Source organism: Pelophylax lessonae (assembly GCF_965119305.1).
Source record: "Pelophylax lessonae genome assembly, chromosome: 3".
NCBI lineage: Eukaryota > Metazoa > Chordata > Amphibia > Anura > Ranidae > Pelophylax > Pelophylax lessonae.
The window spans coordinates 316,013,457-316,040,537 of NC_138770.1; the positions used below are offsets into that span (position 1 = coordinate 316,013,457).

A 27,081-nucleotide genomic window follows, 5' to 3' on the forward strand; every position below is an offset into this window, starting at 1 on the left:
TCATCTATTAGTAAAATAAATATTTTTTTCGGGCCAGTTTTGCCCAAACTAACAATTTAAAGTGTATTTAAACCCACACATTGTAAAACAGCCCATTCAGTTTAAAATATAAATGAAAGGCAAAACATATAAAAACAATTTAAATACTCCCTCCCCCAACATTTTTATAACTGAGCACATCACTTCACATGACCCAGAGCACACTGGTCTTCCCAGTGAATGGCTGTGAGTGTTTTGGAGGGGGGGGGTGGTGTATTTCACCAGATGTCTGCTCACTGGAGGAGAGATGCACAGCCAGAACACTGAACACGCTGTGCTCTCATGTCTAGTGTGGTCAGTTTTTTTTTTTTTAAATAGAAAAGCAGAGGGACTGACCAATGCAAAGAGAACATGATACTTTTTAATACAAGTACATGGTACAGGAGGCACATATCGGAAATATGAAATGTTGGGTTTACATATTCTTTAAAGTGAAAGTAAACCTGGATTTAGACTTTAAAGTTTAACTTGGGTTTAAAATGCCTTTTCTTGCCCTCCCCTCTCCACTGATGCATCTTCAATAAAAAGTTCTAAGTGCAAATATATTATTATACAGGATTTATTTAGCGGCAACAGTTTGTGCAGCGCTTTATAACGTGAGGGCAGACAGTAAAGTTACAATACAATGCAATACAGGGGGAATAAGTGGGCCCTGTTCGTTAGAGCTTACAATCTAAAAGGGAGGGTCGAGTGATACAAAAAGTAATAATTGTAAGGAATGAGCTGATGAAGAAAATAAAAGTACAGTTGTTAGGTGGAGACAGAATAGACTTCTCTGAAGAGAAGGGTTTTCAGGGATCGCCTAAACGTGGACAGAGTAGAGGATAGTCGGGCAGGTAATTCTAAAGGATGGGAGAGGCTCGGGAGAAGTCCTAGAGGCAAGCATGGGAGGAGGTGACAAGGGAACTAGAGAGCAGGAGGTCTTGGGAAGAATGAAGAAAACAATTTTGGTTGGTATTTTGAGACTAGGTTAGTGATTTAGCTGGGGGCCAATTTGTGGGTGGCTTTGTAAGTTATTGTTAGTATTTTTAATTAAATTAGTTGGCCGAGTAGCAGCCAATGGAGGGATGGGCAAAAAGGGGTAGCAGACTAAACGGTTGGTAAGGTGGATGAGTCTGGAAGCAGCAGTCAAGATGGACTGAGTAGGGGATAACCTGTGTAAAGGTAAGCCAATGATGAGGGAGTTGCGAGAGATAACCAGGGAGTGGATTAGGAGCTTTGCAATGTCATTGGTTAGGAAGGGGCGTATTTTGGAGATTTGTTTAGGAAGAATACTTGTTTATAAACCCAGTGACATCACCACTGGGTGATCTTTGCTGGGGACCAAGTTCATGTTTGGGATTGGAAGGGGGTGGGGGTGAGCCAAGACATCCTCTTTCCTTGTCCTATTCATAAGCCTTGGAAGAGACTGTGGACAGGGTTCAAAGAGGGTATATGTTAATTTGAACCAGTGTTGGACAAGATTGTCGGCAGGTGCATAGAACACATAAAACCACACCTGCAAAGATGGAATTCGTACACCCCCAACATGATGCAGCCAAAAATGACTGATGGCAGGAAGAATTAATAGATTTGATAGGCAGGTCAATAACAGCATGGATTTAAAGGAGTGAGGCTTTGTAACACAGGAAGTCATTAGGGCAGGAAATTAAGCAATCTCCAGATACTGCAAATTGCATAGCTCTCTCCCTGTCGACATGACAGCAGGTACACAATTGAGACTAATATTTTCACAAAGCAGACATTGCTACTTGTTTGCAGAAAAAAAGCTAGGGCTGGAGTTCAGCTTCAAGTGCTAAAAGGCCATTAGGGGATAATGGTGACACTAATAAAGATGAAATTGTGTGTGTACCTGTATCACTGTCCAGTTTGTCTACACAGACTAATTGGCCTGAATCTTATCATATGTCCCTGTGGCTAGTAGTTCATCTTGTACAAAAGGTAAAAGTAGTATTGTTCACAATAGGGCAATGGTGTTTGTATGGTGTTAGCCAAAAATTCAAAATTACTTCCGTTTTTTTACAATTAATAAAAGGCTAAAAAGAAGAATGGTCATAATGTTTTCTCTGAGGTCTCATTTAGTATGATGTCCGAAAGATTTTATTCCTTATTGCAAATACACGGTCAGCATTATTGCTAATATTGTTAAGCTGCAGGACTTATCGTTGTATTGTCTGGCCATTTCTAAGTGTAAGTTGTTCAATGCTTTTCTTGTTTGTTTTTTTTTTTTTAGACGCTGACCCTCAAATTTTGAATGTCTTGCTCATGAAGAAGGGCCAGAACTCGGTAAGATCATGCTCCTTTATTGAACCATGCAGGTGTAGTGTGCTTTTGAGGATTTGAGAAGACTGACATATGCCACCTTCAGATTGAATGACCACAATTATAGCTATAGCCGTTTTGTAGAGTATAGTTCCCATTCGCCTAGTTATTTGTTGACCGTAGTGGTTACAAGCATGCTCCCATGCCATCTCCCGTGGATTATTTATCTAACTTCTGCAGCCTTAGTGGCTTCAGAACCATTAGCCACAGAGACAGTCTGATTCTTGGTTGCTACAGTCCTTGACTGATGCTTTTGCTCCTTAGGTGTCAGTCTACTACCATCATTCCCAAATCAAAGGAGACTGTTTCAGCACTTATTGATGCTGGCATGCACCCCTATGAAACCTCCTGGGCCTTTTAAAGCTCCTAAGGCCTCAAAGATTGTCCCATTTCATCCACTATCCAGCTCTTTCTATACAGAGATTAGAAACATACTCATTTTTCTCCCCCAATGTACTTATTGGCATTGTACCCATCTGGGGAGGATTTTCTTTATATCTTTGGTCCAAAGTGGGTTTTTTCCCCACTGTGGATTCAGCAGTGTCCCACCTTAACAAGGCTCTTGCTATTCCAGTAGAAGACACACCTGTCTTTAAGTGGTTGCAAACCCTTTCTAGAGCACTGTTCTCACTGGCGGGACCTACCCTTAGCCCAATCCTGGCTTTGATTTTACTTTGTCAAACCATGTCTGACTGGTCTAAATATCTCGAAAGACACTCTGCCACTGCTGCAGTTAATCCCTTAATTATCAAATGCTTTGGAGCACCTGACTGTAGCCTTTTATTTCCGTTAGGATGGCCTGCTTGAATTCTTCTTTCACATGGGTCTCATTTCAGTACACATGTATAGGGCACTTTGGTTGAAGTGCTGGAATGCGCACCCTTGAGTACAAAACGTTGGATCTGCATGGCATTCAAGGGACAATGTCTCTGGACTGACTCTTGATACTATCATTGAGGATGCTGCTGTGGCAAAAGCACTCTCCTTTCCCTCCTCTGGCACTCAGTCTGCCAAAGTTTCCAAAGTGGAGGGATATTTATTACCCTTTGTTGATGCTTGGACCACTTTAATCTCCAATGCTTGCTGCATCCCAAAGCTACAAACTGGAGGTTGCCCCCTGCTCTTTCTCACTTCTAATCTTCCTATGTCACTGCACAGATTTGTAGATCTACTTCAAGTCTTCTGGACCATGGTGTTCTTGCCCTAGTACTTGTGACACAAAGGTTTCATTGGTCCTACTCCAAACTGTTCCCAAACCCAAAGGGAGAATTCGCCCCATATTGGATCTCAAAGCTCTAAATATCAATTCCACATGGAATTGACCAAATCTATCATCAAGACGTTTTGTCTTCTGTTGTCTTCTGTTGACATTAGAGACGTATACCGACATGTTTCCATCTTTTCAGTGCCTCAGTGTTTTCCTACGTTTGCTGTGAAACCCTTGCACTAACAGTTTGTGTCTTTGTCCTTCGGACAATCATCTGCACCTCAAGTGTTCACCAAGCTGTTAGCCCCAGTATTAGTCTGGCTGCAGTCTAATGGCATCCTTATTAGATTGAATCCTTTTGAGGGGCCTACTGGTGGGGGTTCTGTTGGACAAAGTGGCTTTGAATTTCCAGACGCTACAGAGGTTTGAGTGAATCCTGAACTTTCAGAAATCATTGCTTGAACTGACTCAGCATTTGGAGTATCTGGGTCAAGTCATAGACACACCACCGGCCAGAGTGTTTCTTCCACAGAAGAATATTCAGATTCTTTGATCCCAGATTCTAGCTCTCATGTGTAGCAGTTGTCCAACTCCCTGCCTTTGCATGGGCATGATGGTAGCCTACCTCAAGGCAGTTCCCTTTACCTAAACATCTACAAGAAACCTTCTGTCATCATGGGTCATTTCAATCAACTTCCTTGGGCAGATCACTGAAGACAGGTTGTCCCTGGCTTAGTAGCACAGGAATCTGTCTTTGGAACCCAGGAAGTCTTCCCTTCCTGTCTATTGGTGGATCCTTACAATGGATGGCTTGCTGTCGATGCAGGGGACTTGGTTGTCATTGAAGTCTTATCTTCCTATCAACATTCTAGAGCTTTGGGCAATTTGACTGTCTATACAGCTTTATATTATTCTGCTGGACAGTTTTGGATTAGGTAAGGTGTCAAGCAGACATCCCAAGCATGAGCAGCTCTAAATCTGTAATTGCCTTCAATGCTAAAAGCGCGTAATGCTACATTCTGCAAGGTCCATCGTTCTGTCCATCTGTCCTGCTTCAGTTCACCAAAAGAATACATATCTCCATTGTCTGGATGTGGTTCAGGTTATGAGAGTCTCAGTTGCTACTTTTTCAGAAAGGCTGATTTCCATTTTTATCATCCTAGATGGTCCTTATAAGAGTGCACCAGCTTATCATTCCACCTTCTCTAGGTGGCTTAGATAGACCACCATCCAAGCCTATGGTCTTAAAAACAAAGTTCCACTATTTCCTGTCAAGGTGCACTCTGCTAGATCTATGAGACCTAGGACTTTTCTGCAAGAGCTGTTTACCAGAGTTTCCAGTCTGCTATAAATTCTTCTGTTCACACATTCTCACGTTTTACCTGATGGAGGTTTTGTCTTTATCTGATGCCAGTTTTGGGTGTAAGGTCATTCAGCTTTAAGCTGCAAGCATTTTCCAGTTCTATTTTTGTGTAGGGCCTGTTAGCATTTGTTTGATGTGTTGAAGTCCATGCAGAAGTCCATTGAGAAATGTTTGCCCCACCCTCTATGTTTAAAGTGGTAATAAACCCAAAAACAAATGGTAGGCATTTTTTCCCCCCTTATTTTTACCTGATGATCTAGCCTGTAACTGACCTTTATCAGTCTGGGGACAGCGTAGTGTTCTATGCACTAACCGATTTAGAAGGACCAACAAATTAAAGCTGAACTCCTGCTAATCCTGCTAATACAGGAAGAGATGTTTTTTTTTATTGGCATAAAGGTTTTAACTGCCACTTTTGTTGAACAGCTTGGTCTGTGAAAGTGGAACTAAACCTCTTCCTATCCTTTACAGCCAAGGATGCTGCTATCTTGGTCTCGGTTTGATCTGCAGTTGCCTTGATGCTGCGTATGTGATCAGTTATAACACCAGCCATTTGATGGCTTCACAGTTCTGTTTGGGAGCACAAGCAACTATGACGGTTGTCATTCATGGCATGCCTTGAATGTAACTGTTTTTGGGAATTGATGGGTTTTATTGCGTATAACCGGCTCTAGAGGTAAAAATCAAGGAAAAAGACGACTAATGCAGTCACCACTTGGTAAGCTGCAAATATAATGCTTTTTTGGTTTTGGATCTTATACCGATTTAAGATCATGCTCTTGGAACTGCTGTACTGGGCTGGACTGGCCTAAAGTTATTTTGTTTGCCTGTGGCTAATCATCCTGCAGTTGACAGTATAACTCAAAGATAAAGCAGGAAGGATATTATGGTGAGTGCAAAAAGCAAACATTTTATTTTATCTTTGAATAGTGTGAGAAATGGTCAAAGCCATCTTCCTACTGGATAGTGATAGGAAATTAGTGCAGCGCTAAAACTAAAATGAATCAATTGAATAGGAAATATAGTCCATGCAAAGGAGGAAGGACCCCGTGTGGATAAAGATGCACTCAGAACAAATGCTGTGGTCTTGAAACTACAAATCCACCACCAGATAGAATGGCCTCTCACCTCAAAGCACTGACCACAAAGGGTCAAATCACCAGGACAGATTCCACTTGCAACTGAACACTGACGATAACACCTTTGGCAGAATGGATGGATGGGATGATCCTCAGTTGCTCCAAATACCTCCAGGGGTTATCGATTAGACAATCCAAAAGCTTGCTCTCTTAGTGGTGTGACTCAAAGAAAAGCAAGGGATCGCACATAGTGAAGTATGTCTAACACATTTATTGATTAAAACATAAGAAAGCCTCTTACTTAATATCAGCATACAGCAGGCACATCACATCCTCTTGCTGAACAGTCATACACTTCCTCGAGCGACTCTGTGAGACAGCGGGTGATTTCACGGCTCCTCCCTTCCGCACGCGTGACGTCCCATAAGGGAAGGGACTTCCTCAGCGGCTTTGACCCTTTGTGGTCAGTGCTTTGAGGTGAGAGGCCATTCTATCTGGTGGTGGATTTGTAGTTTCAAGACCACAGCATTTGTTCTGAGTGCATCTTTATCCACACGGGGCCCTTCCTCCTTTGCATGGACTATATTTCCTATTCAATTGATTCATTTTAGTTTTAGCGCTGCACTAATTTCCTATCATTGTTTTTTTGGTTATTTAGATTAACTTTGAGTGTCAGCTGCTTTTTGTCTTTAGTAGAGGTGTATGCGCTGATATATTTTCACTTTTGTACATTCCTACTGGATAGACTTTATCTCATTTCTGTCCCAGTGATTATTGTCATTGGGAGAGGAAGTGAGGAGAATTTCTCTACGAAGGACACAGACCGCAATAGAAAGTTCATAGGGGTCCTAAATCGTCTCTGCTCTACAAACAAATGTTTTAATAATGCCTGCATCCCCTTTAGAAAGATTTCTAGTTCTATTCCTGTCCTGGCTACTACACTCTGGACCAGGAAGTAAGGGGATAGCTTTCCAATGTGATACAGACTATAACAACATCAGTTCTTGCCTTTTTCTAATCTATCTAAAGCAGAAAAAAGCCGTAATACTGATCAGATTCATTATTTTAAAACTACTATTACTTTAAAGCGGAGTTCCAGCCTAACCGCAAACTCACTTGTCCCACGGTCCAGCGATGCTCTCTGCTCCGCGGCGCCGGCATCACTGATGTGGGCACCCGGCTGTGACAGTTCGCGGCTTCACAGCCGGGTACGCACTGCGCATGCGCGAGTTGCGCTATGCGCCGTGATTGGCCGGCAATCTTCTGGGACCTCTGACATGTCCCAGAAGATTGCAGGGAGGGAGAGCGGAGAACTTCCGCTCAGGGCACCGTGGCGCTCCGAGCGGAAGTGGGAGCGGGTACATGTCAAAACTAGGTACCCGCTCCCCCACCCCCCCCAAAAATGACATGCCAAAATGGCATGTCAGGGGGTTAGGACTATTTAAAGCGGAAGTTCCACTTTTGGGTGGAACTCCGCTTTAAAACTCATTTGAAAAGCTTTAATAGGTAATTCTTTTGAGAGCATTGTTGCAATAATGCGGTTATGGTCCCATAAAGGATGATCAGGGGAAATTGGTTACCACTGACCAGGAGAAGGCAACTGTACTAATGATTACTGCATTGTCAGTAGTAGAGAATAATCTGGTTGGCCGCACATCCAATAAAATCACCTTTTATATAGACATATTTAAGAAAGACTCTCCACACTACATCCAAGGAAATCTATCACTCTAGCTAACGTGTTGCACGCCAACATCAGCGCTTAGTCATAGCTGATACTAAATTGTTCACAAAGGTGTGTGTGTGTGTATATGTGTATGTATGTATGTGTGTGTGTATGTATATGTGTGTGTGTGTGTATATATATATATATATATATATACACATATACAGTAAAACCTTGGTTTACGAGCGTTTTGAAAGACAAGCAGATTTTTTTTTTAAAATTTTGCCTTGGTTTATGAACGCTGTCTTCATATATGAGCAATATCCAAACACTAGTTAAATGTAAAAAAAAAAAGAATGACACTCACAATGTTAAAGTGCTTGTTAACCCACACTGCTATGTTGCTATAATCCTCTGTTTCCCAATGGTAGTTGCTTCTGTCACTGTGCTTTATAACAAAAAATGCTGGCTTTATCCGATTTCAGAGCACTGCTCGGCCTTAATGTGACCCTCTGCCTCTCTCCTCTCCTTGCCTGACAGCTGCAGCAGGCGGATCTGAGATTCCCCCTGCTGACGTTAGGAGGAGGAGAGAGCCGGCCGGTCACGTGACAGCAGAGCGGCGCTCTGAAATCGGGTAAAGCCAGCATTTTTTTTTTTATAAAACACAGTGACAGGAGCAGCTAGCATTGGGAAACAAAGAGGATTATATAAGATATTAAAAGGTTTTTCAACATTAGAAGGGGAGGGGGCGGGCTCCTGACACGGACCAAATTACATAGTAGACTTCATACTGTATTTTGTATTGCCGTAATCATTTTTATATGAATAAATGGTTGTGGAACGAATTATTTGAGTTTCCATTATGGGGAAATTCGCTTTGATATAAGAGCGCTTTGGATTACAAGCATGCTTCCGAAACGAATTTATGCTCGCAATCGGTATTATTGTATGTGTGTGTGTGTGTGTGTGTGTGTGTGTGTGTGTATATATATATATATATAATATATATATGCACTTAATGATGAAACCTGAGGAACAATGAGGCACAGTTACCGACAACTGTCGGTTATTAACTGTGTCTCACAATCTGCAGCGCTAATACAGAAAAATCCTTTAAAAACAAATAAACAATATGTGCGTATAGATTATATAGTAGATCTAAATACAGCATATAAGAATATAGAAAAACATCATTATCCATGTACAGTATATATTTGTTACTTCCCATATAGCTATGCAAGAATACAAAGGTAACTTAAATGGGTGTCTACTCTCTAAAAAAGACAAAACAAGGACAAAAAACACTGACAATATCCGAGTATAAAAGAACCAACTGGCTCATTTTGAAGGGATATTTCCAATACAGTGAGGGAAAAAAGTATTTGATCCCCTGCTGATTTTGTCAGTCTATAATTTTAATGGTAGGTTTTATTTACAGTGAGAGACAGAATAACAACAAAATTATCCAGAAAAACGCATTTCAAAAAGGTTATAAATTGATAACATTGTAATGAGTTAAATAAGTATTTGATCCCCTATCAATCAGCAAGATTTCTGGCTCCCCGTGTCTTCTATATAGGTAACGAGCTGAGATTAGGAGCACTCTCTTAAAGGTAGTGCTCCAAATCTCAGCTTGTTACCTGTATAAAAGACACCTGTCCACAGAAGCAATCAATCAAATTCCAATCTCTCCACCATGGCCGAGACGAAAGAGCTGTCCAAGGATGTCCGGGACAAGATTGTAGACCTACACAAGGCTGGAATAGGCTACAAGATCATCGCCAAACAGCTTGCTGATAGGGTGACAACAGTTGGTAGTATTTTTCGCAAATAGAAGGAACACAAAAATGTCAATCTCTCTTGCTCTGGGGCTCCATGCAAGATCTCACCTTGTGGAATTTTAATGATCATGAGAACGGTGAGGAATCAGCCCAGAACTACACAGGAATATCTTGTCAAAGATCTCAAGGCAGCTGGGACCATAGTCACCAAGAAAACAATTGGTAACGCACTACGCCATGAAGGAATGAAATCCTGCACCGTAAGGAAAAACATTTATATCAGGCGCATTAGCCGCACAGTTTATTCAAAAAGTCCATGTAAGTCTATGTTTAGGGAGGAAGTCCAACATATAGGGCAGCCATCAAGTGAACCAATAAGCCAGGGGTTCCAACAGGGCTAGGAATGAACAAAAAGAAGAGGCTCGGTTTCATCTGACGGATTCCACGCCTCGTTCCCACTCCTGCTCCATCCACTGTAATTGACAGCAACAGTGAAGAGGGGACACGCTTCCTTGTGATGGCAGCGCTGACCGGATGATGCACACCCCCACCCGGGATACCCCCAGGGAGGGTGCCTACTTGTACCTGTCACCCTGAACCTATGTGAGTGTTTTATTACACACCAATAAAATGTCTTAAAAGTCTACACTTGCAGGCACCTCTTCTTTTTGTTAATTGAAATCCTGCAGCGCCTGCAAGGTCCCTCTGCTCAAGAAAGCACATTTACAGGCCCGTCTGAAGTTTGCTAATGAATATCTGAATGATTCAGAGGAGAACTGGGTCAAAGTGTTGTGGTCAGATGAGACCAAAATTGATCTTTTTGGCATCAACTCAACTGGCTGTGTTTGGAGGAGGAGGAATACTGCCTATGACTCCAAGAGCCCCATCCCCACCGTCAAGCATGAAGGTGAAAACATCATGCTTTGGGGGTGTTTTTCTGCAAGGGGGCCAGGACAACTTCACTGACGATGGACGGGGCCATGTACCGTCAAATCTTGGGTGAGAACCTCCTTCCCTCAGCCAGGGCATTGAAAATGGGTCGTCGATGGGTATTCCAGCAAGACAATGACCCAAAACACAAGGCCAAGGCAACAAAGGAGTGGCTCAAGAAGAATTACATTAAGGTCCTGGAGTAGTCTAGCCAGTCTCCAGACCTTAATTCCAAAGAAAATATGTGGAGGGAGCTGAAGGTTCGAGTTACCAGCCTAGAAATCTTAAAGCGGAGTTCCGGGCACAAAATCGACCTAATCGATTTTGTGGCCATCCGCTTGCTCTTCTTCACCTGAAAAGGAATTGGATAGTTAGGATTATTTTTTTTTTTACTTACCTTGTAATTGTAGAAAGAAATACTCACCTATTTTCCACTTCCTCCCTCTGTGGCCGCGGCCCGCGCTGTCCCTTCCGGTTTGCAATGATTCCTGGGAGCTGAACGTCATCGCTTCCAGGAATCAATGAGACGGCACCGGCCCCTCTCGTCACTTCCGGTGCGACGCCGCATTCCCTGCTAAACAGCTTCTGGGCATGCGGCGCCGCACCGGAAGTGACGAGAGGGGCCGGTGCAGGCGCATTCTGGTAGAAGAAGACACGGAAGAGGACGCAGAAGAGGATCGCGCTGGCTTTAGCTGCCCACAACAGAGATGGCAACGCTATAGAAGAAATTCTGTAAGTGAGTAGTTCTTCTTGCAGGTAAGTGCGAACCGGGACAGATCAGAGGCTAGCCATTGTGGAATGTACTAGCCCTGACTGTCCCGGGGGTATGTTCATTGAAAAAATGTTTTTGTGCCCGGAACTCCGCTTTAATGACTTGGAGAAAATCTCCAAAGGGGAGTAGGATAAAATCCCTCCTGAGATGTGTGCAAACCTGGTGGCCAACTACAAGAAATGTCTGACCTCTGTGATTGCCAACAAGGGTTTTGTCACCAAATACTAAGTCCTGTTTTGCAAAGGGGTCAAATAATTATTTCACTCATTAAAATGCAAATCAATTCATAACTTTTTTGAAATGCATTTTTCTGAATTTTTTTAATTCGGTCTCTCACTGTTTAAACAAACCTACCATTAAAATCATAGACTGATCATTTCTTTGTCAGTGGGCAAACATAGAAAATCAGCAGGGGATCAAATACTTTTTTTCCCTTTACTGTATAAACCAAAACTTTATTCATAATATGAGACCTCTTATTCATGGATTGAGTCCTAGCGGTTTCCTAGAACCTAAAGTAAAGATCCAAAATAATTCATTTTTTAACATATAATAGTCTACTTTTCTGCAGCTTCTCCATTGAAGTCTATTGAACCGAAAAAAGCAGAGTACCGTTTTTGCATTTAAAAGAAAAGTCCCTGGCCCTTTCTAAAAACGCAGTCACAAAAATGCATTGATGTGAGCATGTTTCATGTAAAAAAAATTGTCCTGCATTTCTGCAAAAAGCATGAAAAAGCGAATTGGTGTGAATGGAGACTTAACATATGAACAGCATGTACAATCGTTTATTCCACACTGAAAAGTACCTTTTAAATTGCAACCGATCAAAAGGGGTTCTACCTTTACTAGAATATAGACTGGGAGACAAAAATCTACCTACCGTAGGAGCTTTACAATATATTAAATGTATTCTTCTCCTCAGTTTTTACAAAGGATAATGAGGGGTATGGTAATCAGGATTGTATTGTTAGTAACACGTCACAGAATGTACCCTTGTGGCTAACGGAAGCCAGTGTCGGAAATAGACTTGAAAAACTTAATACAAACAAATATGGCTTACAACTGAGAGCCCATTCACACTAGCGCGACTTGTGAGGCAACTTGTGTTGCCCCAGGTCGCTTGGCACTACTGAAGTTGCTCCGACTTCAGAAAAGGGTCCTGTACTACTTTGAGGCGACCTGTGATCCGACTTGTCCCATATACTTCAATGGGAGTCTCCTCCTTATCTTAATTGAAGCGACTTATCAGACTTTCCAGGAAGAAGAAAGAGATTAGCCAGGCATTCCCCACATTGCGGCCATGCCTATATGGTGTGTGTGTGTGTGTGTGTATGTATATGTGTGTATATATATATATATATATATATATATATATATATATATATATATATATATATATATATATATATAATGTGTAATGGTATATATATTCCATTATATCTGCTTGGTCTGTGTGAGTGGCACTGGTGGACACAGATAAGTGGCACTGGTGGACACTGTTTCATGGCACTGATTCGTGGCACTGGTGGACACTGATTCGTGGCACTGATTTGTGGCACTGGTGGACACTGATTCGTGGCACTGATATGTGGCACTGGTGGACACTGATATGTGGCACTGGTGGACACTGATATGTGGCACTGGTGGACACTGATTTGTGGCACTGGGGGGCAGTGGCACTGGTGGACACATACGTGGCACTGGTGGACACATACGTGGCACTGGTGGACACATACGTGGCACTGGTGGACACATACGTGGCACTGGTGGACACTGATACGTGGCACTGGTGGGCAATGAGGAAATGAGTAAGAAAAAAACAGAAAAGGGGAATTAGGTCACAACACATCATATTATGACTGGCCAAACACAAAGTCGTCTGCCATATAAGTCGTGCAAAATAATTCACAAGTTGCGGTAAAATCACTGTAAAGTCGCGGTAAAATCGCGGTAAAAAGTCGCACCGACATGGGGCGACTTTATGGTCGTGGCAGTGTGAACCGGCTCTAGTCCTTAAAGTGATATTAAAGTTTTGTGGGTTTTTTTTTTTTTTTGTTTTGTTTTTGTTTAAAAATGACAAACCTGTTATACTTACCTGCCTAGATCCTCCTCTTCTCTTCTCTGGTCTCTCGCTGGCTTTTCTGGCCCCTCCATTCTGCTGAGTGCCCCCACAGCAAAGCTTGCTATGGGGGCACCCAAGCTGCTTGGCCCCACCCAGTCTTTCTCCTCATTGGCTCACTGACTTTGGTTGCCAGCAGAGGAAGCCAACGACACTGGCTCCTGTCTCAGCTAATGAGGGAGAGTCCCGGACAGCCGAGGCTCTCGTGCATCATCGCTGGATCAAGATAGGGCCCAGGAAAGTATTAGGGGGGCTGCTGCACACAGAAGGTTTTTTATCCAAATGCATAGAATGCATAAAAATAAAAAAAACCTTCTGCCTTTAGAACCACTTTAACCACTTGCTGACTATGCTGTAGTCAAATGATTGCTACAGCGCGGTCGGCTGGTTCTGGGAGGGTGTCTATTGACAGCCTCCAAGAACCCCACCCCCCTGCGCGCTGCCGGGCTGTGCTCTGTGTTCGGACACAACTGATCAGATAGTAGTAGAGGGCCAATCACAGTGGCCCTTTACCATGTAATCAGCTGTGTCTAATCACAGTGTAAACAGACTTGCCGGCTATCCGCGGTCTTCTCCTCATGCACTGTGACAGCGTGAGGAGAAAAGTCGGTAACCGGCGATTCACACAGGGGACATCTACGCTAATAATCCGGGCACTGAGTATCGGTGCTGCCCCATAGGTGTCATTCAGTGCACATTGATGGAGATTGCTCATGTGCAAAATTTTATAACGGAAACTAAGAAAAACTTTTTTTTTGTTTCCAAAATTTTTGGTCTTTTTTATACTTTATTTAGTAAATTAAAAAAACCCAGTGGTGATTTAATTTCCACCAAAATAAAGCTCTATTTGTGTGAAAAAAATGATCATTTTATTTGGGTACATTGTTGCATGACCATGCAATTGTCATTCAAAGTGTGACAGCACTGAAAGCTGAAAATTGGCTTTGGCAGGGAGGGGGTGGGGTGAAAGTGCCCAGTAGGCAAGCGGTTAAAGAACTTAGCCAGGTTATAGCCAGACCTTTTTTCCTATTTTTTATGGACAGCTTAATGACTGGAATGCTACCAGCCGATTGGCAAAAAAGTAAACGTGGTACCAATATTTAACAAAGGGCCGATATATATACCTGGAATCTACAGGCAAGTCATTCTAACATCAATAGTATGTAAACTATTAGAGGGCATGATAAGGAACTATATTCAAGAATTTGCTGATGAATACAGTATCATTAGTAGTAATCAGCATGGATTTATGAAAGATCATTCTTGCCAGACCAATCTGTTAACATTCTACAAGGAAGTGAGCTGTCATCTAGAGAAGGGAAGGCCTGCGGATGTGGTGTATCTCGATCTTGCAAAAGCATTTGATACAACCCCACATAAATATTTAATTTACAAACTGAGGTCTGTTGGCATGGACCACAAGGTGTGTTCCTGGATATAAAATTGGTTACAGGGACATGTCCAAAGGTTGGCGATTTAAAAAGCGAGAATAGTCTTGAGTGGCAAGTGGGGTCCCCAAGGTTCTATCCTGGGACCAATTCTGTTTATTCATAAATAGTATAGAGGATGGCATAAATAGTTCATTCTCAGTGTTTGCTGATGATACAGATCTAATCAGTACAATAACTTCACAGCACTATATAGAAACTGTATAAGAAGACTTTAATAAAATAAAGGGGTGGGCAACTACATGGTAAATGAGTAATGCATTTGGGGCTAAAAATATGAACGCAAGTTGCTCGATTCCAGGATGGAAAAACATCTGGGGGTCCCTGTAGATCACAGGCATAGCAACGACATTGAATGCCAAGGTGCAGCAACCAGAATATTAGCATGCATAAAAAAGGTACTCTATCATTCTACCACTTTAAAAGACTCTGGTCCAGCCGCATCTTGAGTATGTCTTCCAGTTCTGGTCACGAGTCCTCAGGAAAGATGTGCTGGAACTGTAGAGAGTCCAGAGAAGGGCAGCTAATAAGGCGATGGGAGCAGTGGTGGGATTTAGCCGGTTCGCATTGGTTCCATAGAACCGGTTACTAACTTTTTGCAAGTTCGCAGAACCATGAGTTTGACCATGATCTGTATAAAAATCATCCTCCTGATGACCGCTCTGCTGCTCCCTCCCCTGTCGGCGCTGTCTCTCTACAGGGAGGCGGCCGGAGCCCACACACAGTCAGTGGTTGCTAGGCTAGAGCCGCTTAGTGTCTAGCAACCAGTGACGTCACCCATTTCTCCTGCAGGCCGCCGCCTCCCAGACAGTCCCCGACTCCCGAGTCCCCGCCTATTAGGCTCTAGTAGGAAAGGAAATGGTGGGCCCGGGGCGCAGAGCAGTGTGTGCGCCCCGAGCCCACCCATTGTGTGACAATAGCGAATGAAAATTCGTTATTGTCACACGGATCCTCCTCCTTCTCGGCCAATGCCATTGGCCAGGAGGAGGCGGGACGCGGGAGGACTCGAGGAGACGCGGGGACTGAAGAGCAGAAGCCGCTACAACAGGTAAGTCACTGGTCTGGGGGCTTGGCAAGTTAGCACGCTGTTCACTCTGCATTGAAGGGGGCATGATGATGTCTGCATTGAAAGGGGACATGCAGCACGCTGGCCTGGTCTCTGCGTTGAAAGGGGGCATGCAGCATGGTGGTCTGTGCTACATTGAATGGGGGCATGAATGATGATCTCTGCATTGAAGGGGGCACGCAGCATGGTGGTCTCTGCATTAAAAGGGGGCATGAATGATGATCTCTGCATTGAAGGGGGCACGAATGATGATCTCTGCATTGAAGGGGGCATGAATGATGATCTCTGCATTGAAGGGGGCACACCGCACGCTGGTCTCTGCATTGAATGGGGGCACGAGCACGATGATCTCTGCATTGAAAGGGGGCACGCTGGTCACTGTGCATTGAAAGGGGGAACGCTGGTCACTGTGCATTGAAAGGGGGCACACTGGTCACTGTGCATTGAAAGGGGGGCACGCTGGTCATTCTGCATTAAAAGGGGGCACGCTGGTCATTCTGCATTGAAAGGGGGCACGCTGGTCTCTGCATTAAAGGGGGCACACTGGTCTCTGCATTTAAAGGGGGCACACTGGTCTCTGCATTTAAAGGGGGCATGCTGTTCGCTGTGCATTGAAAGGGGGCACGCTGTTCACAAGCATTAAACTTATTCTACTTGAAGAAGAGACTCTTGAGAGGAGATATGATAGCGATATACAAATACCTCAATGGTGATTCTAGTTTAGGGAAAAAAACGATTCAGTTTCAGGGAAACACGCGGTCACTTATTCAAATTCGAGGAGAAGCAGTTTAATCCTGCACTGCATAGACTGGCATAGAGGGTTCTTTATTGTCAGTGCAGTAATAATATGGAACTCCTTCCACAAGCGGTGGTGTTAGCGGGGAGTGTAGATAGTTTAAAGAAATTATTAGATGGGCAATATTACTGACAAAAACACACATTCACACCCACAGAGGTTGAACTGGATGGACTGGTATCTTTATTCAATTTTACCAACTGTGTAACTGTTTTACAGTATGGCTCTTGCTGAATTTCTCCTTGGTTTTATACACGGTGTAACCACATTTCTCAAGATAGCAGAATAAAGGTTATCATTTGATTTACAGTCACACAAACAATACCACATATAAGCGCTGAATGGGCCCACCAGGTGATGAGTAATGGCGGCAACAAATGTCATAGCTGGCGCAAGACCCTGTATAATGGATGAAGTATTAAAAAGTTTTGTTAAGGACAATTCCATAAATATGCATCTGTGATGTGAGACAATAGTAAGCCTAATGCAAAAAACTCCAGACCTGCGCTGTAAAGCCCAAAAGGGTAGAAAACTCACAGGATAGTTCCCATCCGACACGCTGTTGAAGGCATAAGACCAGCACCAGAGTCGTGGAGGAGGACAGAAAAGGTCACGTAGTGCCAGGTGGAAAAGAGGCAGGAGGGATGTGGAGTGGTGGTAGTGTCGCCGTGACCAGCCAAAAAAGGCCCACCTGCGGGAAATGCACAACGGGGGGAATATCCCGGATGTGACGTCAGTCTCTGAGAGTGGCTGTCCAAAGCGAGGCTTGAGTCGCTGGTGGTTGGCGGCTTGATCCGCTAGGGAAGTGCAGATGAAAGTGGAAGGCAGGAGAAATGACTGCTGTCATCTGTTGTCCTGACAACGCGTTACGGGCAACTCACTGGGACACCCCTCCACCATCATTCCAGGGCCTGGAGTACAGCATGGCTGCCTGCATTGCTGCACCGTCCTGGCTGGTCTCATGCCTTCAACAGCGTTTGCATAAGGCTTACTATTGTCTCACATCACAGATGCATATTTATGCATTTGTCCTTAATAAAACTTTTTACTACTTCATCCATTATAGTATCTTGCACCATCTATGACATTTATTGCCACCATTACTCCTCACCTGGTGGGCCCATTCAGCGCTTATATGTGGTTATTGTTTGTGTGGCTGTTTATCTTGAGCACCTATCCTGGTGCATCATTCCCACACAGCTGCTTTATGACCGCCATGTGTTATTTGCCCTTCATTATGGAGGGGGGCGCAGGTCCTGTCATTTTAGCGCCTGACTTTTTTTGCGTCTACAGTATCGTTTGTGATTATTTACTTTTTGATTGACATCACATTGCTAATTTCTCATTTCTGTACAGACTGTTAACGTAAAGAAGCTAGAAAAGGCTGAGGCTAAACTGAAGTCTAAACAAGAAAAGAGATCTGAACGTGACTCACAGAAAGTTGGTGGGAATATGTAAGTGTAAAAAAGATATTTTGTTTCAATCCTTTTTATTGAGTTTTTCTTGTAAAAAAGAATACAAACAGAGAAAATATTAGTTCAGCTTTGAGACATATAGCAAAGAGCTGTTTATGTGTTTACAATGCCAACAACCGAGTCCTATGAAATTTGAACAATAGATGCAATGTCGATACCAAGCCCACGACAAAAGCGTTGCCTGTCACACCCAAACTTCCCATTAGGGAACAAACTGTGCTGTAGGGTGGAGGGCAACACATCCAATCACATGCCCACAATCCCATAATTAAATGAATGGGTTTCATTTAATTATAGGGGCTTCTAAGGCCCAATCGGTATGCATATTAAAGGGTAACTCCACTTTCATGGGGGGGGGGGGGGGGAATAGCAAATAAAAAAAATTATAATATATTGTATACAATTGCGACACAAGTCCTATTGTAATTGAATGTTATTTAAAAATACTTTTCCTTTTCAATATGCAGCCCCTGTAATTTTCTGAAAATGTAATGCAATATGACTACCTGGAGCTGTTCTGTACACAGAATATGTACTGATCACACCCCAGAAACATAATTTCCTACTTGCGTGATTGGCTCACCAATTTTCCCAGAAGTCTGCCTAAGACAGACTTCGGGCATCCCCTGTCATTTTTTGGTGAGATACTCCCAACAGGAATACATCTCTAAAGGGATGCAGGCCTAGCAGATATCCTCATTAGTGCTCTGCAGCTAGACAGCTGACTTATAATCATGAAACCACTCCCATTAGATCCACTTAGCACAGAGAAACAAACAGGGATTTCTTCAGAATAACAAAAGGTAGGAATCTGCAACAAAGTTTACATAGATCACCAAGAGGGGAATGTTTTTTTTCTCAACAAAAGTGGAGTTACACTTTAAGTATCACGGTAATAAAGTGAAAAGAAATGAGAGTAAAACAAAAAGAGTGGTGTACCATCAGCATGAAATTATAACATAATGTACATTGTTTAGATGCCATACTGGACCATGTTGTTTTTTGGATACCAGAGAGTCCAAGGAAGCCATAGGTCATTGATGTTTTCAAATCTACTTTGTGTGTATGCAAATCTAAATTCGTAGCTATAATGGAGTTGGACTAGATTGATAATCTCAGTTATAGAGGGTACGGTTTGTAATTTCCAAAGTCTGGCTATACAAAGTCTAGAAGCAAGGAGAACATTGGTAACAACTGTCCTAAGGTTCGGAGGGATAACTTCTATACCAATGTTCAAAATCGCCAGACTGGGCGAAAATTCCTAAAGGCCTATGAATTTTTGAGATCATTGCAAAGACTGCCAGCCATAGTCTAGAAAGTGTACTGCAGGACCAGAAGATGTGATAAAGGCTGCCAATCTGTCCTCATTGTCTCCAACAATGAGTAGAGATGTCAGAGTGGAATTTGGAAATGCGATAAGGTGTTGAATACCAACAAAGTGTAATCTTATGAGATAATTGCCATAGTCCAACACATTTAGTTGCTGTATATATCATGGATAGTGCTTTCTGCCATTGGATTGGCGTAAAGGAAAGGTCGAGTTCCCTTTCCCAAGCCTGAAATGGGGGAGATTTGGAGAATAACTTCTTGTTATTAATAGTAACTTGGGACAGGGAGCTACCTCCTCGAGCGATCTTCACTGGTACTTTACAACTGATATTGGGTATTTTATGTATTAAGGAGATCATGCGTCGGTAGGTGAATTGTTCAGTTTGCAGAAGAGCATACACCTTGCATAATGTAGGGAACATTTTCAGGGTTTTGCCTCTGTAAAGTCCTGAAATCTGGGCTATGCCCTTCCGAATCCAAAGGGACAGCAACAAATTAAAAAATATATTTTTATGAGCAGATGGGTATAAAAAACCTTACTGTATGTTTAAAGCAAGCCTGTGAGCTCCCCAAGTCTATTGAAGATCCTCCGTTAATCTTCCTAATGCCCAGGTACTCCCAGTACTGTGTTATACAAAGATCCAGCAAGGCTTGTTTCATTATCCTAAGCCCGTAGTTGGGCTTAAAAAAGAAACTGAGATTTGGAGCATGCACCTGGAGATAAAGGTACAGTATGCTCACAGGTTTCCATTGCTGATCCTTCCCTCTGAAAATGCTAGCTGCCTGGCTGCATCTTTAGTCATTTCTTGAGTTACCGGCCCAAAAACGTGCGCAGGTCTGTGTGTTTTCAGCTTCAGACTGTTTTTATTTGCTGCTTACTTTTCCTGGTCAGTCATTCAAAGTTTTAAAATCCGTGGCAGCAAGGTAAGGAGCACCTTTAGAAGGAGAACTGTAATGACATCCTTTTATATTTCTCTCAATATAAATAATATTTAAGTATATAATATACTTCTAAAAAAGTTGGAATACTGTGTAAAATATACATAAAAACAGAATGCAATGATTTGTAAATTTTATAAACCCATATTTTATTCACAGTTGAAAATACAAAACATATCAGAGGTTTAAACTGAGAAAAAAAAGTACAATTTGCGGAAAAAATAGGGTGATTTTGAAACTGATAGCAAAATGTTATTCCAGCTTTACGGTGTTAGTGCCACTTACTTTGCCAGCTTTTTGTTGCCCTGTCCCAACTTTTTGAGACGTGTTGCTGCTGTCCATTTCAAAATTACCTTCTTGCTTTTTCAAAATGGTACATTTTCTCAGTTTAAACATTTTGATATGTTTTCTTTTGTGAATAAAATACGGGTTTGAGATTTTCAGATCATTGCGTTCTGTTTTTACGTAAATTTTACATGGCATCTCAACTTTTTTTGGAATTGGGGTTGTAGGCTACTTTCATTTTATGTCAGTGTTCATGCCTACCATTTTTGCTTCTTCAAACCTATATTACATTTTCACTTATACCCTACAGAGTGATGGAAGAGGCATCCGCTAGTCAAGCTGCCAGTAAAAAGGAGAATCGGATAGAAACCAGTGGCAAAAACAAATCGTATGACATTCGAATTGAGAACTTTGATGTATCATTTGGAGAAAGGTAGGTTTTTAGGGTGAAAAAGGGTAAAAAAAAGAAAGTTTTTTTGGCACTTATATTAACTTTATTATATGAAGACCCCCACATACTGTAGGTCGTTTCAGAAAATTGCACGTTCTTTACTATTTCAGTTTACCCGCTGCTTGAACTGAAAATTATGTAAGAAACTTGTCATAATTTTAAGTATGTAGTGAAGTCGAACTAAATATCCCTGAGAGCAGTATTTTTTACAAGGACATTGATTGTTTCAAGAAACAGTCAATGCCCTAACAATATAAAAGAGGATCCCTGCTAGATCATTTATTGATTTGAAAAAAAAAATGTCCATGTAAACAAATCAATAATGTTTAAAGACTGTCAGTGCCGGTTCACACTAGGGCGACCTGGGAGGCGACCTGGTCGCCTCACAGGTCGCCTCCCATAGGGAAGCTACGGACCCGTTCTAATAGGAGCGACACAAGTCGCTCCGACCTAGAAAAAGGGTCCGGAGCTTCTTTGGGGCGACCAGGAGGCGACCGCCATAGACTTCAATGTTATGAAGTCCGTGGCGGCCGCTCCGAGGTCGCGGCGCACTGCTCGCACCGCGACCTCGGAGGTCGCCACCTAAAGTAGCGTCGCGGTAGTGTGAACCGGCGCTTATTTGGATATGTTTAATCTGATTTTATTACATTTTTCAAATGTATGTACAAGCACAGAAAGGTATCCTGTACATTGAATAATGCATACATAAGGAGAAGAAAAACATCATGGGAGGAAGTAGAACATAGTAACATATTATTTGAATATCTGGCACAAATGACTATAACCCATAGTAGTTTTTTCCAAATGAAAAACCAAAAACCGTGTATCTATACAACAGCTATGATCTTTGAATAGTAAAGATTAGGGATCAGCCGATTATCAGTGAGGCCGATGTTAACTTTTTTTTTTTTTTTTTTTTTTTGAAGTATCGGTCACAAACTTGGCGATATGACCGACATTTCTTCAAGTAGTGGTTGTACCGGAGTAATGCCTGCAGCTACAGGTATCACTCCGATACTGTTTTTTTAGAGCTGGCTTTCTTGTAATGACAACCAATGCAGCTGAGCAGCCGCATGATTGTCATTACAAGGAGTGGGACGGGACGTCCCGCCACCTTTCAAGGCTTCCTTGATCTTCCTTCCCACTGGGGGACCCGAGCAACCAGCCAGCACGTCTGCCGGCGGGCCGAAGACCCGAACAAAGCCGCATTTGGCTCTGATCAGGTCTCCAATATAAAAACCCAGAAGCGATGTCTTGACATCACTTACTGGTACTGGAGCCTTAAAAGTGCCATATTTTTTTAAAAAAGACTGCATTCAAAAGAGCCAAATTTGGCGTTTTTTGAATGCTTTTAAGTGCAGAGGAGGGGTTTGGGGTCTTTTAGACCCCAGATCCTTCTATAAAGAGTACCTGCCAAAGGACAGTGTAAAATAAAAACTTTAAATGTGCAGAATATCGGCCTGAAGGGTGGCTGGAAAATCAGTATCATGCCCTGAAAAAACAATATCAGTCTATCCCTAGTAAAAATAAAGGATTCAAGTAACTCTTCATATATCTAGACTATATGCAAGATATGACCTCTATTTCATAATGCGATGTTATAAATCAAGTTGTAATGGGACCAACATTTTGGTGAATAGTATTCTGGTTGAAAAGGTAACGTTTAGATATATTACAGGAGAGAAACAGAGAGGTATTGACCTTTTTTCAAAGAAAACATCAGTAAAAAGAGAATGCGAGGGTGAGGGAAAAACAAACCAAAAAAAAATATGTGGGTATGTTCACCTTTTGAGTGCCTTCAATGATTCTGAACAACCCTAGGTAAGCGTAATCCCTCTACTGCCCTTCATAAGTCTATTCAAAGGTACGAGGAGAAAGTGGAGTACCTGAAGTATTCCCATACAGTCTTAATTGATCTTGAAAGAATCATGTCTGTCAGTGTCGCAAGAGATTATTCTTTCCATGTGACAGAGTCCATTTCGCAAGCCCAGTCTGTCATAGATGGGTACAGTATATGGTTTGCGCCAACGTCTGGTGATTGTAGTGCGTGGGGAGATTAAATGCTGCAATAAGCCCTATTTAATTTGTTTATATTACCTATGTAACCTGGATAAATAAAGGGGTCTGGTTAGCATTAGGAATTTTGTCACTAACCAGTTTGACATATATTGCCAAGACTTATTTTATCCTAGAAGGGACGAATCAGAGGGCATGTACCCCTGATATGCGTTAAAGTACCCAGGAGTTAGAGGTACCTAACGAATGTATCTGGGATAGAAGAGTAAATATTATGTTAGACCTTAGGGCATTGGTAGCTTCTAGACATCATTTTATAATTGCGGGAATACAGAGTCAGGTGTGTGAGCATAAAAATCCTATCCCAGTCCAACACATCAGCAGATTCCTTCACATTCCCATTTTGATTGAAAACCCAGAGTTTGGGGAATAATAATCTCAATAAGTTGGTATATTAAAGACAAAGAGTGATCCGGTCTGTTTGGGAGAGAAGGGATTGAAAGTCTGTGTGGGGCCTACCGAGTGTGACTGGGGAGGGTAGGGTCCCTAGATAATGTTATAACCTTGGGTATTCAAGCCAGGCCCTAGAATGGTTATAAAAGACTGTCAAACCTCAACGCTCACTCTGTTTGAATGGTATTGTTAGCGATGCGGTTCTCCTTGAGCGGGAAAACTCCAAATCACTAAAAACAAAATGCCTACTGCATTACCTTAGACACCTTAAATTTTTTATTTACAAAAGCATACCAACAAACATAAAAGGATAAAACTCAAATCAAATGCAACTCCAGTTTCGAGGAAGACACATCTCTGTGGTTGGACAGCTGGCGCTTTTCAGGAGGCACACTGAGGAAGGGAGCGTGTCTCCTGAAAAGCGTTCGCTGTCCAACCACAGAGATGTCTTCCTAGACACTGGAGTTGCATTTGATATGCGTTTTATGTTTGTGAGTGTGCTTTTGGCTTTTGTAAATAAACATTTTAAGGTGTCTAAGGTAATGTACTAGTCGTTAGGCCCTCCTGTCTTTCTGTTCCTAGAATGGTTGACTGGTTAGGATAATCCTTGGTAAGGGAAAACTTTTACCCCCTGAAATTAGATGGCACAAGAGTCCCATCTTTTTTTCCAGGAGAGAAAATGAGAGCATGATAGGGCAGGAGGAAATTCATTATTACCAAAAAGGGGGATTAAAGGCCTATGTTAATTGAAAATGTACATATTCTGACATAATGAATATCAACACCATATATTAATTTTCTATTGAAGTCCAGTATGTTAAAAAAAATCCCAGCTTAGTGAATAGGACACTAGATGAGATGTTGGACAGGTGGAATTTTCACATCCTCCCTGGAGCAGCAGTAGTATTCTCAGTAATCAGACTGGAAATCCTGTATCCACCTGCCATTCTAGTAAAGAATGCTGGTGGAGGAACCCTAATCCTACAATTTAAATTATTCAGAATGTAGAACCTGAAGGAGACGGACACCAGGGAACAATGTGATTTGGCCATTCAGATAAGTTCCTGCTTTTCACACACACTATATTCCATCAACCTTTGTTTGTATTTTTGTGTGAAGTTAGCCTTTAAAATGACTTGTAGTCTTATTTTTATGGAACATTTTATAATTGTGGTGTATTCTGTTCTCTGTTCAATAGAGTCCTGCTCACAGGTGCAGAGTTGCATTTGGCAACAGGTCGCCGATATGGATTGGTTGGCAGAAACGGTCTGGGTAAAACAACGTTATTGAAGATGCTTGCTAGTCGTAACCTTCGTGTTCCTTCACACATCAGCATCCTGCATGTGGAGCAAGAGGTGGATGGTGATGATACACCAGCATTGCAAAGTGTATTAGAGTGCGATACTTTGCGTGAGAGCCTTCTATGTGAAGAGAAAGAACTGAATGCAAGGATCAGTGCTGGAAAGTAAGCTAAAGTTCATACTTGGAAAAATGCAGCATCATATATGGTTCATAAGATTTGTCCTGTTCATTTTGTCATGTACAGTGCTAATGTTGAAATAATAAAGCTATCGTTCTTCTGCCTTGTTACTGGAGTCACTGGGGGAGAATTACTGAAACTAGTGCAGCTGTGAATAGTAATCAGTCAGCCTTTAGATTTTATTGTCAAAGCTTAATTGAACAAGTCAAAGTTAGAAGCCGTTTGGTTACTATGCACAGTTGCACCAGATTCTGTGTGCACCATTTTTAGTAAGTCTCCTCTACTGAGGCCAAGGGCAATGTCAGAACCCCTGACCTGTTACTTGCACTGGATCTGTGGAGCTAACTATGTTGTGAAGCCAGAGGATCTGCAGAATGCCACAAAAGTGTTTTCAGAACAGTGTTGACTATAGTATCTTTTAATTTTCTCATGAAAGGTTCTCTTTTTATTAACTGATGTTCTAATACATACTGTCTTGCTAGACCTGCCTGTAATAGGGTTTGTATTGATTGTTAGTAAAGTATATCTGGATTGTCATCTGTACTCATTTAGTAACAAAATGAGTTATTCGCTGTTCAGTATTATAAATAACATAATTTTCCTATATTTTATTGAAGGACAAAACAGACCTTTAAGGGTTTAGGCCATGCCACTACAATGATTCCAAGAAAATAGTTGCTTCTGCCTTAAAGTGGACCCCACCCTCCCACAGCACTCTCCACCTCTGCACCCCCCCCCCCCCCTCCAATCACCAATATCGGATTAATTTTATTTGTTCACCAGTGCCTCCTGGGATGCATGACGTGCAGTCCCAAGTTATTTGAATTTTGTACATGCTTGATCCAGGTCTGTAATTCCAAATTATGAATGTAGACACAGTAAGGCAACTAACTAGCATTTTTACAAGAAGAGCAGTAGCTGCAGCACAATTATTCCTCTGGTGACAGGCATCCTTAAAAGGGGAGTTTGGTGAAAAAGGAACATCATTTTTGTTGGGGGGGGGGGGAGACATTCCCCCCTCTGAATGATCAATCTACATTCCATGAATTTTACCAAGCTTTGTAGCAGATTACCTTTTGTTGTTGTGAAGAAATAGCTCTTGTTTCACTGATTGCATACCAATTCTGAATGGGATGGTGTGGTTTATTACTAATCAGCTGATGCACTGTGTTTTCTATGAGAAAAGCTGCATTAACCCCTGGGGAGTATCTTACAAAAATTTACATTTCTATTGCCGGGATGCCTAAAATCTGACTTGTATCTTGATGCAGGCTTCTGATAAAATTAGTGAGCCAATAACACGAGCAGGAAATTACATTTTGGAAGGCGCTCTGTACACCAGCTGAGTACAGGAGACCTCCTGGTTGCCATATTGCATTTCATTTTTCAGACAATAAAGTGCTGCAGATAGAAAAGGAAAGGTAGTCTTTAATCACTATAAATTACAACATTGCTTGTGTAGAAATTGTATATGCTATATTATTTTTTATTGACTATATTTTTTCCACAAAAGTGGTGTTATACTTTTAAATCAAGAAAGTTAATTCTTGCTTTAAAACATCTTCTTGCACTACTTTTTATATTACTAGCCTCTGTTGATTCCTCCGCTAACAATTCTGCAGGGAAACAATGGGGTTGATTTACTAAAGGCAAATTCACTGTGCACTGCAAGTGCACCTGGAAGTGCAGTCGCTGTAGATCTGAGGGGAAGCTCTGTTGATTTCCATCATCCAATCATGTGCAAGCAAAAATGCTATTTCTTCATTTTCCTTGCATGTCCCTCTCAGATCTACAGCGACTGCGCTTCCAAGTGTACTTGAAGAAGTGCACAGTGGATTTGTCTTTAGTAAATCAACCCCTATGTATTCTAGCCCATCCACTGAGATATAATAATGGCATTCCAGTCTACACTCTATATCGGAATGGGTGGATATAGCCCAAAGGACAAAATATGCTGCACAAGGATGTGTTATGCCTTATTTACTTCCCAGAGACACGTTTTTAAACCTTTTAATTTAAAACCCTTTCGTTTGAAAACTTAGGATGGCTTCACATTGCCCAGCTG

At 42.0% G+C, this 27,081-nt stretch overlaps 1 protein-coding gene across 1 annotated transcript in view; it reads left to right on the plus strand.

Moving 5' to 3' along the window:
• ABCF3 (ATP binding cassette subfamily F member 3) overlaps nt 1–27,081 on the plus strand; it is a 62,834-nt gene that overhangs the window by 6,334 nt on the left and 29,419 nt on the right. Inside the window, exons 4-7 of the mRNA XM_082252509.1 lie at nt 2,273–2,325; nt 17,945–18,042; nt 20,927–21,049; nt 24,735–25,001. Coding sequence (XP_082108635.1) covers nt 2,273–2,325; nt 17,945–18,042; nt 20,927–21,049; nt 24,735–25,001 — 541 coding nt within the window. The remainder of the gene's footprint in view (nt 1–2,272; nt 2,326–17,944; nt 18,043–20,926; nt 21,050–24,734; nt 25,002–27,081) is intronic.